Source organism: Penicilliopsis zonata, assembly GCF_001890105.1.
Source record: "Penicilliopsis zonata CBS 506.65 unplaced genomic scaffold ASPZOscaffold_49, whole genome shotgun sequence".
Lineage (NCBI taxonomy): Eukaryota > Fungi > Ascomycota > Eurotiomycetes > Eurotiales > Aspergillaceae > Penicilliopsis > Penicilliopsis zonata.
The window spans coordinates 1-14,294 of NW_019208950.1; the positions used below are offsets into that span (position 1 = coordinate 1).

The 14,294-nt window shown below is 28.4% G+C and overlaps 2 protein-coding genes across 2 annotated transcripts; one reads left to right on the forward strand and one right to left on the reverse strand.

Moving 5' to 3' along the window:
* Positions 1-9,014: 9,014 nt before the first annotated feature.
* Positions 9,015-10,462, reverse strand: ASPZODRAFT_147900 (hypothetical protein; the record flags this gene model as incomplete). The annotated part of the gene is made up of 4 exons (XM_022725303.1): positions 9,015-9,356; positions 9,415-9,755; positions 9,809-10,131; positions 10,191-10,462. The coding sequence occupies 4 exons, from the start codon at positions 10,460-10,462 to the stop codon at positions 9,015-9,017; spliced, it is 1,278 nt and encodes a 425-aa protein (XP_022576536.1).
* Positions 10,463-10,880: 418 nt separating this feature from the next.
* ASPZODRAFT_147901 (hypothetical protein) lies at positions 10,881-11,251 on the forward strand (the record flags this gene model as incomplete). The annotated part of the gene is made up of 2 exons (XM_022725304.1): positions 10,881-11,017; positions 11,074-11,251. The coding sequence occupies 2 exons, from the start codon at positions 10,881-10,883 to the stop codon at positions 11,249-11,251; spliced, it is 315 nt and encodes a 104-aa protein (XP_022576537.1).
* Between the last annotated feature and the right edge of the window lie 3,043 nt (positions 11,252-14,294).

The window sequence follows — 14,294 nt, forward strand, 5'->3', positions numbered from 1 at the left end:
TGATGAGAAATTCTTAGCCAAGCACTTAACCACTCGACTAAAAAGGCATTCAATATACTGCTTTCTAGCAGTATATTTAGTTAAGTGATATATATAGCCCCATCAATATCACAGTAGCAATAGAATAGAGATTTTCTAGAGGATTTAGCTTTTGAATATCATAGTAGTATATTTAATATAGATTTATATCTTTTACTAATAAAATAGCACCTATAGAAGATATACTTAATAATACTTATTTATATTATAATAATACTAATATATTATTATATTCTTTAATATTATAAATATTACTATAACTTCTTAATATATATACTATTTAAGGCTACTAAGGAGGAGATGCTCCTCTAGACTAATATTAATATATAAAATATAAAAATATACCTCTCTTATACTATTTCCTTATAGTAGAAACCCCCCTTTATTAAAATTATATACTTTAAAACTATTATAATTATTTATTATAAGATTTATCTTCTAATATATAGCAGCACCCTAAAGATATATATAAATAAATTAAGATACTATAAAGAGGTAAATATAGTAATAATAGCCCTTAAACCCTAGATAACTAAATAAGCCTATTTAAGATTAAAGACTATTAATATTATAGCTATAATAAAGATAATAAGTATTATTTTAGCCCTCTACTTTATTAAAAAAGATCTATACTTCTTTAATATAGTTAAAATATATATAAATAACTAGGCCATCCTCTAGATACTTTAAAATCCTACTTAAGGATCTAGTTAATATTTAATAAGAGAGATTATAAAACTATTAGAGGAGCACTAAACAGCTAGCTAAAAAATAAGATTTTATTAAATCCTAGCTTATATTAATATATTAAATAATAAATATATTAATAAGATGACTAAATAAGCTATTAAATAGCACTCCTAAGAATATAATAATAATAGACCTAGGGTGCTATTATTAAGAGATATTACTATTATACTATTCTACTCTATAGCAGATAAATAAATTAAGGAAATTATATAATAATAATAAAAGAATAGCTAAAAATAAATAAGATTATAAGAATTAGGATCTACTCTTTAGATATTAGCCTTTATAATTAATAAGAAAGTGCTTTAACTCTACTATAGCCTACCTATAGTAAAGAGGAGCACCCTATTTTAGGCCTATATTAATAAGATTAGTTTTAATAGATATCTTAATAAAATATATTAAATTAATATAGATTAATACCTAGTATACTAAATAGACCTAAAGATTATCTACTATATTATTATAATATGCCTAAAGTATAACTAGGCCTAAGAGTAGATCTAAAATATAGACTAGTAGGCCCTACTCTAGAATCTAGTAAAGATACTTAATAATATAAAGTATTTAAATAAAATAATTAAATTTTTAATAGAAACTAGATATTTAATTTATTTATAACTATTACTACTACTTATACCCCTAGATATAGATTTAGACTAGGAATATCTAGTTTTAGTACTAAAAGAAATACTAGACTACTTATTTACTAATAATAAGTAAGAAAGAGATAATAATTATATAAATTACTACTCTTTTTAACTTATTATCTTAACTCTTTTATATATAAACTATTATTAATAGAGCTATAAAAACTATTTATACTTATATATATATCTTAAGAGCCTATATCTTACCTTTAATCTTTATCTCTCTTATCCTTAAATAAGGTGCTCTAAAGAGGAGCTATAGTACTCTTAGCCCTAAATAAGATTTAAGAGACTATTATATATATTATTATATAAACTACTCTAGACCCTCTAAATTAAGATATTACCTTAAATAACTTATACTATTATACTTATTATCTATATTAGGGACCTACCTAGTGGCTATTATTATTATTTAATATAAATACTCTACTACTATATAAAATAAAGATAAGTCTATATTATTAGTAATTTAATAATATTAATATTTATTTATACTTTAGATAATAATAACACCCCTAGCTAATAAGGTCCCTAGGGACTTAGGGGTATAAATCCACTAGAATAATACTTTTAAGCCCTTAATATATCTATAAGTAGATACTCTAGAGATATAGCTAGAGCTATTAATAATACTTAATATAAATACTTTATTATTATATAATATAAAGATAAACTTATACTATTAATAATTTAATAGTATAAGTACTTATTTAGGCCTAAGTAATATAAATAGCCTAGCTAAGTATACTAGGGGCATCTTTAAGGGTCTATAGTTAAGGAGGCCTAGAGGCCTAGAGGGCACTAATCCCTAAAATTAATATTTACTTATAGCCCTTAAGATCTTACTTATATTATAGCCCTAGAGGTGCTAGAGGGCATTAATCCTTAAGAATAAATACTTATTCCTAATTTCTTTATATACTTATTAATATTAATTAGGCTATATTTATATAAATAAATACTCTTAAGTCTAAAGTCTAATAAAAAAGAATATATTTTTAGGCTAGATTAGACTAAATTAGGTTAAATTAGGCTAGATTAGGCTAGATTAGACACCTAAATAAGCTAAAGTAAGCTAAAGTAAGTATTAAATAACTACTTAGACTTACTTATTTTTTATATAGCTATAGTGGCCTTATTAAATAATATAATAGATAATATAGCTATACTAATTAGTATAATAAATAATATTATAAATAGTATCTAGGCAATAGGACAATATATAGGATTAATAGTTAATATAGCACTAATATAAGATATAACTATTAATAGAGCTATTTAAAGAGGGATTAAGATATCTATTAATTATAAATATAAGAAATTAGAGGATTAATAAAGGAATAATAAGAGATATTAAATCTAGATAATTAGTAAAGAGGAGGATTTAAAATAGTAGCCTTAATATTAATAAAATAAAATAAAGTAAGCTAACTAATAATAGCCTTAATATTAGGTATCTAGTAGTAAAGCTTATTAATAATAAGTAACTAGAGATAGAAGTCTATTAATATATTTAAATATAGGCTTATTAATATTAGGCAACTAGTAAAGATAGCTTATAGATATATTTAATTATAGGCTTATTAATATTAGGTAATTAGTAAAGGTGGCCTATAAGTATATTTAATTAACTTACTAATATTAAGTAACTGGTGATAGGGGCCTATTAATATAATTAAGTATAGACTTATTAATACTAGGTAACTAATAAAGGTGACCTATAAGTATACTTAATTATAAGCTCACTGGCGTTAAGTAACTAGTAATAGATTAAGATCTAGATAACTAGCTATAGGGACATCTAGGCAACTAATTATAAGAAGAAGAGGTATTAGGGAGGCTAACTAATAAGATATACCTAATATAGCTAACTAATATTAATTAATTTATATATATATATTTCTATAGTCCTAGTCACCGCCGCCCGGCCGTCGGCGACTCTAAAAGGGCCCTAAATGGGGCCATATTAGAGGATAATATAATACTCACTCACTCACTTACTCACTCTTATTAGTAGAAAATATAACCTTATTAATATATATCTATATAGATTATATATATATACTAGATATCTATATATTATAAGGACTATAAAGATAAAATTATAAATAATAATAAGATATTATATTAGCTAGATAATAATAAATATTATATATATATAAAATTTAATAACTAATAAAGTATTTTAATACTATAACTTTATTATTAATAAATTAATTAAATATAACCTTAAGAACTTATTTAATAAGATATAGCTTAAAGAAGCCTATCTATTACCCCTAAAAATAACTATTTAAGTAATTATAAATAAATAGATTTAGAATAATAATACTTAATAAAATATTAATAATAATAAGCTCTAAATAGAATAAATTAAACTATTACTAAAGGTGTTTAATAAATAATTTAATAATATAGAGATATCTAGATTAGCCTTTTCTAAAGAGACCTTAATAGAAGAAGAAGATAAAAAGAAGAATAAAATATAAAAATTATTAAAGATAATAAAAATACTCTTAATACCTTAAGTAATATTTACTTATAATATTAATTTACTAATAATTAAATATATAAATCTAGGGAGCTAATTAGAGGGTATATTAAAGCTAATAATATCTAGACCTATAAATAAAGAAGAGAACTTATTAAAGTTAAAGATATTTAATAATATAATTAATAATAATCTTAATATTAATAAGGCATCTAATATCTCTAATAATCCTAAATATTAAAAAATTAGGATTAACTTTAATATAAGATATATTATTTATAGTATAAGAACTTATTAATAGGCTTATATAATATCTAGAGCCTTTATAGTATTTATTAATAATAAATTAATACTTAATATATTTAGTACTATAATATTATTAAAATTATTATAACTTTATTAATCTTTATTAAAATAATTATATAAAGATAAGCTTTTATCACTACTAGACATCTAGAATATAATAAGATATTATTTATATTAAAATAAATTTACTAGTGCTATTTATAATAAATATAATAGACTTAATAATTATAAAACCTTTATAGTTATTAAATAATCTAATAATTAATAAATTATACTACTTAAGTAAATATTTATATATAAATTTAATATAAATAAATATCTAGCTAAGTTTAAGGCCTATATCTATATTTATAGAGATCTATAATTATTTAACTCTAAAGAAATATAAGTAATAATATTAATAATATATACCTTTTAAACCCTAATAATAATTATTAATATATTTAACTTAGAAATAAAGTAATATAATATTATTAATATATTCTTAAATAGTATCCTTAATAAAGATATATATATTAAATTCTTTTAGGGATTTAGATAATATAGTAAAGCTCTATAATTAATATAAGCTCTTTATAATCTATATAGATTACTAAAACTATAATAAAAAGACTTATTTAATACTTTACTTACTCTTAAGATAAAGCCCTATAAGGATCCTTATTTATATATAGATAATATATTAACCCTAATAATATATATTAATAATTTTATTTATATATATTATAAATAAGATAAAGCCTAAGTAATATAGTTCTCTAATATCTTAATAAATATTTATTAAATATATAAGATAAAACTAGAATAGTTCTTAAATATATAAATTTAATAAGATTAAAAAGAAGGAAAACTATAGCTATCCTAAGATACCTATATTATATTTATTACTATTAAATATAGATTAATAAATTATAAGCCACTAAATATACTAGTAATAATTAAGAAGCTAATTTATAATAATATAAAGACTAATAGTAAATAAACTTATTATTATTAATAATTAATAAGATCTACTTTATATATTATAATTATTATAAGACTAAATATATTATAAACTATATATAATTTAAGTTAATTCCTAAAGAACCCTTCTTAAAAGTATATTAAAGCTATAGAATATATTATCTAGTATTTATATAGCACCTAATTCCTTATTATTTAATATACTAGACTATAATAAATACTTAAGGATACTATTAAGATCTTTAATATCTTTATATATATAAGTAATATTATATATAAAGATAATTAAGATTATAAGAGTATTAAAGGATATCTTTATATCTTATATAAAGAAGTAATTAACTAGTAATCTAAAAAATAAAAAATAGTAATAATATTAATAATAAAAGTAGAGCTTATAATTATATTATATATTAATAAGGACCTCTTCTAGTAAAAATATTTATTTAATAGTATTAAATTTAATCTTAAGTATAAGCTTATAATTCTATATAATAATTAATAAATAGTTAATCTTCTAATTAAAGATGATTTACTCCTATAGATATAGCTTAGGTATATTAATATTTATTAATATTAACTTTATTAAAAAGTATAAGATAGAAAATTAAAGATTATTTAGATACTAATAATCTAAATACTTATAAATAGCTTTATTAAGGCCCTTAATAGCCTAAATTACTAGAGATTTATTAAAATACTAGATATAATTAACCTTATAAAGGACTATAATATTAATAATCTAATTAATACTAAAGGGGTATATTAACTATAATAAATATATAGATACTTATTATTAGATATATAGTTTCTCTTTATATTATTAACTTAACTATTTATTAATTATTTCTTATTAATATTTTTATTATTTATATATTATTAGAGCCTAATCTTACTATATACTTATATATTATAGATAATATTCATCCCTAAAAGTTATCTAGTTAGTTAGTTTAATATTATCTTATTATTGGCTCTATATAGGGAGAATCCTTATATCATTTAGCTGAAAGAATAAGTATATGAGTCTGTTTAAATTGACTGGTACTTAAGTAATTGCTATTCTTAAGAATTAGACTGGCTAAACCCGACCCGCGGGTCGGGTTTAGGGCACTAGATTCCTAACCCGCCGGGTTTCTGGGTATGCCTAGGGCAAACCCATACTCACCCATGGGTATGGCGGGTTTTAATTGGGTAACCCGTGGGTACCCGGCATATAATTTTATATACCTTAGATTACCTAAATAGGCTAATCACCTTCCTAATAGGGTTAGGCTTAGAAATCTATATATTTATTATTAATAAAAAAGTGAATATCTAAAGATTTAATTGGTTTAAAACTAGTCATATGAGAAACCCTAAACCCGACGGGTATACCCATACCCAATGGGTGGGTATGACACCTAATAGGTATACCCATGGGTTCTAAACCCTAAACCCATACCCGACCTGGGCGCGGGTCGGGTCGGGTTGGGTCAGGTTCTCCGGGTCGGGTATAGCCAGTCTATTAAGAATCATGGAGAACTAAATACACTGGTAAATGAGTGTCCTTATATAGCCCTCTCATTATAGCCCTAGCTATGATATCATATAACCTTCTGAGTTAGCCTTATACTTCTATTCAGAAGTCCTCTGCTAACTGTTCTGCCTGATGAGACCACTAGGTGGCTAATATTATAATATAACTATTTAGTAATAAGAATCCTATAATCTTTAAACTATGCCTTAATTATATATACTATATAAATGGCAGCATTATCCTGCATAAATATTATACCTAATTTCTATATAGATTTAAGATTTTTATTAAGAATCTAGATATAGGGCTATATTAAATAGCTACTATACTTTAATTTAAGATTATACACTATTTAATTAATTTCTAAATAACTACCACCCTATATTAATACCTATATTATTAAGGATAGAGCCTTTCTCTTTTTATAAGGCTATATATGCTCTTTTTTCTATTTCTTACTAATAATATCAAGAGAAAAGACTTATTTATATTACTTACTATAGCCAAGTTTAATAAAGTATTTATTACTCTATATAATTAATTACTATTAATTTATAGTCTAATCCTAATGCTTATGGGCCTAATTAAGATGTTTTCTAGTATACTTAATATATAATTTAGGTCTTTTTTAAGCCCTCTAATACTTATAACCTAACTATTTAATACATTAAAATATAGTGCTCTTTAAAATATCTTTCAGCTAAATAATGTAAGGATTCTCCCTATATAGAGCTAATAATAAGATAATATTAAACTAACTAACTAGATAACTTTTAGGGATAAATATTATCTATAATATATAAGTATATAGTAGGGTTAGGCCCTGATAATATGCAAATAATAGGAATATCAATAGGAAATGGTTAATAAATGGTTAAGTAAATGATGTAAAGAGAAACTGTATATCCGACGATGGGTATCTGTATATCTGTTGTAGTCAACAATACAGTAGTTTGCAAAATCAGTTATACCTCCACACTCTTGCGACTTCATTCCCGGAAAAAAAATCCGTCAAATGTGAGCTCTGATTGGATGAGCTATTTTAAGCCTCTTTTTAGACCGCTTTCTATAATGGTCGCTGTATTTTATAATACAATTAGCAGACTGCGAGGGATGTATTTTACACGGAACCGCCATACACACGCTACCTACGGAGTACACAGCCCCTCCTTCCCCCTCCCTCTCTGTCATCCGACAACTTCCCTACGCATCTCAGCTACAAGTTCTACCCAGTCTAAGCACCCATTTACTTCCAGGCGATATGGCCCCAAGACTCTCTCCTGCCAAGCTCGCTCTCATACGTGATATGATAGAGAGCCAGTCCTTCACCACATCTGAAATGGCCGAGCAGGCTGAATGCAACAAGCTAACCATCATCAATATCCGCAGAAACTTACGACAATTTGGAAGCATTTACGCCCCTCAAACCCGAGTAGGTCGGAAACGAACTGTGACACCCCTGATGATTACAGCACTTTGTGATCATCTATGTGAGAAACCTGGCCTATACCTCGACGAGATGGCTGTATTCCTTTGGGATGAGTTTCAGACCATGGTCACAACCTCCAGCATTAGGACAGCCCTTGTCGCTAAGGGTTGGTCAAAAAAGACTGCACGGCAACGTGCGAGAGAGCAAAATGCTAATTTGCGAGATTATTATCTACATAATCTGTCAGACTTCAAATCGTACCACCTCGTATATGTTGATGAATCCGGATGTGATAAACGCGTTGGGTTTAGACGGACAGGTTGGGCACCACTTGGCACGGCCCCTTTACAAGTAACGCAATTCCATCATGACCAGAGATACCAGATATTGCCCGCGTACGCACAGGATGGGATTGTTCTCTCGTGTATCTTCCGCGGTTCTACGGATACCACCGTATTTGAAGACTTTATAGCCCAGTTACTTCACCATTGCGGAAGATGGCCCGAACCTAAATCTGTCCTTGTTATGGACAACGCGTCATTTCACCGGTCGGAGCAACTTGTAAAAATGTGCGAAGACGCAGGGGTGAAGCTAATCTATTTGCCACCGTACTCGCCAGACCTGAACCCAATTGAAGAGTTTTTTGCTAAACTCAAGGGATTCATTCGGCGTAACTGGAATTACTACGAAAAAGACCCCGAGAGAGGATTTGCTGCCTTCCTTGAATGGTGTATCAATGTGGTTGGTGCAAAGGAAGAGAGTGCTAGAGGCCATTTCCGGCATGCAGGGTTGAAGATCGAACAGGTCTCAGGAAGTTGTTAGGCCCGAGCTAGGGTCAAGTTCCTCACGAACAGCCCGCCTAGCCTACTCATTGAACCAAGGGTCATCGAGGATCTGTCTCGCTGATGCTCTTGCCGACGGTTCAAAACACAACAAGCGTCCGATGATTTCTCCTAGCCTCATTATATCCTCTCTTGTGAGATCAGGGGTCCGGCGTCCATCAAAATACACTTCTTCCAGCCATTCTTGGAGGTTAGGCCCGGAGCTTTCCGCGGTCACGGCGTCCCCTTTATTCATCGTATCCCATATCTTTTGCCATCTTTTAGGTAGATCGTCACTCGCCATCTCTTGCATTTGACCGATGAGAATTGGGGGTGTTATTAGGAAGGTATCAAAAGGTGGCTGGCCCGTGAAAAGTTCAAAGAGCTGTCATAGTTATCAATTTAGTCGTGCATAGCGTTGAGACTTGTACCATTTCACGTACCATGCAGCCCATACTCCACAAGTCAACATGATGATCAATTTGATCCTGGAATATGACTTCGGGTGCTCGAACAGGCAAAGGAGTGTGCAGCGTGTGAGGAACGGCGGTACATAAGAATGATTCTCCGAAGTCAAGTATTTTGATTAACTGAGTCGAGTTCCAAGAACGGGTTCGATATGAGGTGGGCTTCACGATATACTCCGGCACGCCGAGCTCAACGTCTTTCCCATCGCGCCTCTCAACACGGCCTATTTCAGGTTTTCCTAAAATCTCAAAGAAAACGTCTTCGGTTACCTTATCCAAGCAAGGCATGGTGAAGGCCAAATTGCGAGTGTGCAAATCTATTTCAGGTGAGAATTGTTCAGTTTCTCCCCAGGCGAGTGAGTTACTATACCTCCATGTCCAATATTTTGTTGGTGCAAATCATTGAGCCCGGCAAGACTTTGCTTGGCAATGATTTTAGCAAGCCTTCCAGGGAGTCTCCCACCGGAAAAATGAGCATCAATTACGTCCGGAATGTTTGGCCCCAAAAGCTCATAAACGAGGCATTTATGAAATCCATTTGGACCCGTTAGATCGAAATCATCGAGCAACTGCACCACATGCGTCGGACTAGGGTGATAAGATGCCAGTTCTCTCATGGTTTGGAGTTCTCGCGTCTCCCTATCATGTTCCTTTTCTGCAACAGAAATTTTCACAGCGACGTAAGTCTCTGTCCTACATGGGTAAGTTTAGATTAGCTGGGACTACCGTGCGTTACACCTTGTAGGTATTACCTTTGATCTCTCGCCGCCCAAACTGTCGAGTAGCCACCCCATCCTAACTTATGCAACACTTTGTACCTTCCAGCTTTAAGGTATTCTCCTAAGATGACAGGGTGGTAACCGCCTTGACGGTAGCGATGAAGTGGCTCCGCATCAATGGGGGAAATATAGGTAGGCTGGTCCATCGTACTCTTGTCGGCATTGGTAGACATGAACTTGTGGAAAATGCAAGAACTTCTCAAGGGAACAATACGTCTCTGTAGAAAGCAGGCTATGTTCCTCATATTGGACCGATATTGTCGGTACAGATAATATTAATATCGTCATGAGTCCAAAATACGTGAATATGTCCTCCGCGCCCTGGACGCAGATGACGTGGCAAAAATAGCCAATCACATGACCTGAAAAGCAGCCTCAGACTTCCCAGCGGCAATTGATTGGTCAGCATCGCCACCTCTTGAACATGTCAATCAACGACGTGTCAGTATGAAACGGGCGCCTATGCACTCTTAAAGAAGCTATCCTGGCCATTGGGGCACTATGCCAGAGCCTAGGAAAGCGCAACTATGGCGGCGCTAACCAGGCCTTTGCACCTGACGGAAGAATATATATAGTGTGTCCTGCTGCTCTTGGGAAATCTACTACGAAGATTGAAACACAGATTTAATCCATACAAAACATTTATGAAGCTCAGAGGCCACCATGTCCCCCATTCCTCGGCATGCTGTTAAATTCACCCAGAGAATCCGCAACTCTATCCTGCGTAATCGTACCCTAACCCTCATCGAAACCGCTACGGAAAAGCCGGACCTAGCGCATTTCACTATCGCCACCCTCAAGTAAGCAAAATGTCAATACTATACGGTCGGTATTTCTAATAAAATTACCATTACAGAAACCCGTCGCACACGAGTCATACCGACCTCAAGGCGCACGCCACAGCATTATTAGCAACCGAGGAACAATACAAGAACAAGAAAGTCCAGCCAGTTCATATTTACCATGACGAAGAGGGGCGCTATACTGGCCATGTTCTATATGCTGAAAGAGATATAAAACCGTCAGATGAATAAGTTATAGTACTATAATAATATTTTAAATATTATTCCTTATATAATGTTTAGAATATAATAATGATCTATGTTAGCTAACGCTGATCATTGTCCTTTTATTAATATGAACTTTTTCTTTTAGTTATAATCTTATAGTGCGTAGAGGCATGGCTAATTGCTCATGTTTTCAGCTTTTTCTAAAAACTTTTGCCCTAATTCATATTATCAATGAATATATAAATAGTGTTAAGAGAATTGGGAATCTAATAATTTAAGGATCAGTTATCAAAAATCGTTAGATACATCCATTACGCTTAGATGGTTGACCATGGTGAAGATTTTGCTGCAAAAAACTCAACTTGTTGTCATCATATAGCACCTCTTGCTTGTGTTGTCCAGTAATTGCGGGCATAAAGGGGCACGGGTTTAGGAAGATTCAGCTCCACAGCGAGTACATAAATACGAAGACTAATACACTGTAAATTCTGCTATATTCTGACAATCTGGAGTTACTCGGCGTAATACAATCGATGTTTCAAGCCCAAACGCCGTGATGCTTCAATGACCACCTGGCCTGTCTAAAGAATCTCATAAACAGGCACCGCTTTCTTCACCTTCTTGACCTGATCTCAAAAAAAACAACTACCTGAGCGCGAACCGAATTCTTGGAAATCACACTATAACCTAGGGGTTATACACCTTAAGACTAATATTAAATTACTCCTTATATCTAGAGCTATAACTAGATATTATATCTATAACCCTTATAATAATGAAGGGTAAGAAATAACTAAATCTTATAATTTAAAATAAGTCTTAATTAAATAATATTAATAAATATATAAGCATCCTATAGTATAATATTACTATAATACTTAATTATATAAAGAAGAAGAAGATCTAGATTTTAGAGTCTATTATTAAGATCTTAAAGAAGTCTTTTAAGACCTTTTAAGAGATTATTTATTAATTAAATATAAAAGAGCTTTAAAAACTAATAATAAGCTTTTAATTTAAATATAATAATAATATTATCTCTCTTTAGTATAATATTACCTCTATTAAGATAAATATTAATATTAAGTAAAGTATTAATAGTATAAAATAGCTAATAAGAGTAGTTTTATAAATATAAATAATTACTATAGCCCTCTTTTCTTTAATTATAAGAATAGTTATATAAAGTTTTTTATTAAGCCTCTTAACTTATATAACTAAACTTAATAATAATAATTATATAATTATTTATATTAAAGATAGCTATATAATTAAGAGCCTCTATATTAAGACTCTTATTAATCTATAAAGAATTATTATAAAATAAATATATTAATTTACTATTATTAATAGAGTTAAGACCCTTAAGGTAGTATAAGTTATAATAATATAATAACTTAAGTTAAATAATATTTTAATTAAGAGATATAATATTATAGAGGTAAAAACCCTTTATATCTAGATAAAACTATAATAAGAGATTTTTAAAGAGAATATAAAGATATAGTAATAAATATAAAAAGTAATAGCCTATAGCCTAAATTATAAAACCTTTTAAATTAAAGATTAATTAAAGCTTATTAAGAGGCTTATAAGAGAGAATTAATATTATTAGCTAGCCTTAAAGTTAAATAAGCTTATAAAAACTAAATAATTTTAAGATAATATAATAAAGAAGAAGAACTCTTTTACTATTTTTAAATTCTTTATTCTAAAGATAATTAATATAGTTATTTATTAGGGAGTAATCTAGGAGATAGAGTTATATATATATAAACTTTATTTTTAAGAAATAAAATTAAAGTAATACTTTAACTACTCTAAATTTAGGTATATAGAAAGTTAATACTTTAATATCTAGATATATATATACTACTTTAGACCTTATAGTAACTACTCTTATAATATTAAGATATAAAATAAAAAATTAAAGTATCTAAACTATAAAAAGGAGTATACTACCTAAAATAAAAAATACTTATATATTAAAGCTAAGTATAAGAGGGTATATATAGTACTTAATAATAAACCTTACTTTTATTATAAGTTTAGCTTAATAATATTTATTTAATTATAAATAAGCTTAAATAAAGAAGCTTAAGATTATAACTAATAACCTAAAAATAAGACTAAAATTAGTAGTAATAAAAATATAAGAATAGACTTATAGCCTTAACTATTAATAATCTTAATAATATAGAATTATAAAAAGAGAAGCTATATAATTACCTCTCTAAAGAAGGTGCTCTACTAAAGAAGGAGGATCTAATTTAATATAAAGGGTAAACCCTTTAAGGAAGAGAAGAAGAAGAAAGAAGCCTCTATAAATAATAATAAAAAAGCTTTTACCTTTTAAGAAGCACCCTTAATAAATAACTTAATAAAAATAAGTATATATAATATAAGTAGTATTATAATTATATTAAGAGTAGCTAGAGAAGCCCTTAATACTAGCCTAATATTAATAATAAAAAAAATTAAGATATTTACCCCCTATAATAAATAAATATCTAAAACTATCTATACTATAGTATAATATTAAGAAGTTTAAGGACTAAGTCTTAGCTATATTTCTTTAAGACTTAAGAGTAACTAATTTTAACATTATTACTATTTAAGAATTATAAAGAAATCTATATATAAACTTAACTCACTACTTAAATAAATAAATATATTATTTATTATATCTAGATATAAAGAAGGTAATAGGTGTCTATCTCTTTATTAATAAAAGATTTAATATTAATAGCTAGACTATAATAATATATATAGCTTATTTATAAATATAATCCTTAAGAGTTAAGAATTATATAATATATATATATAATATCTATATTAATTAAAAGTAGAAGAGAGGAGATTTAATATAGCTATAAAAGGCTATTTTAGAAATAATAGAGGACTATATAGCTTTTAAAGACTTTAATCTATACTACCCTTTATAAGGAGAAGAGAGAATAAGGGCTAACTTAAAAGTTATAAGACTCTCAGATATTTTAGGTATATAGAACCTTACCTTAATCACTACTACTAGATCTTTAATATAATAAAGAGGATAATAGTTCTT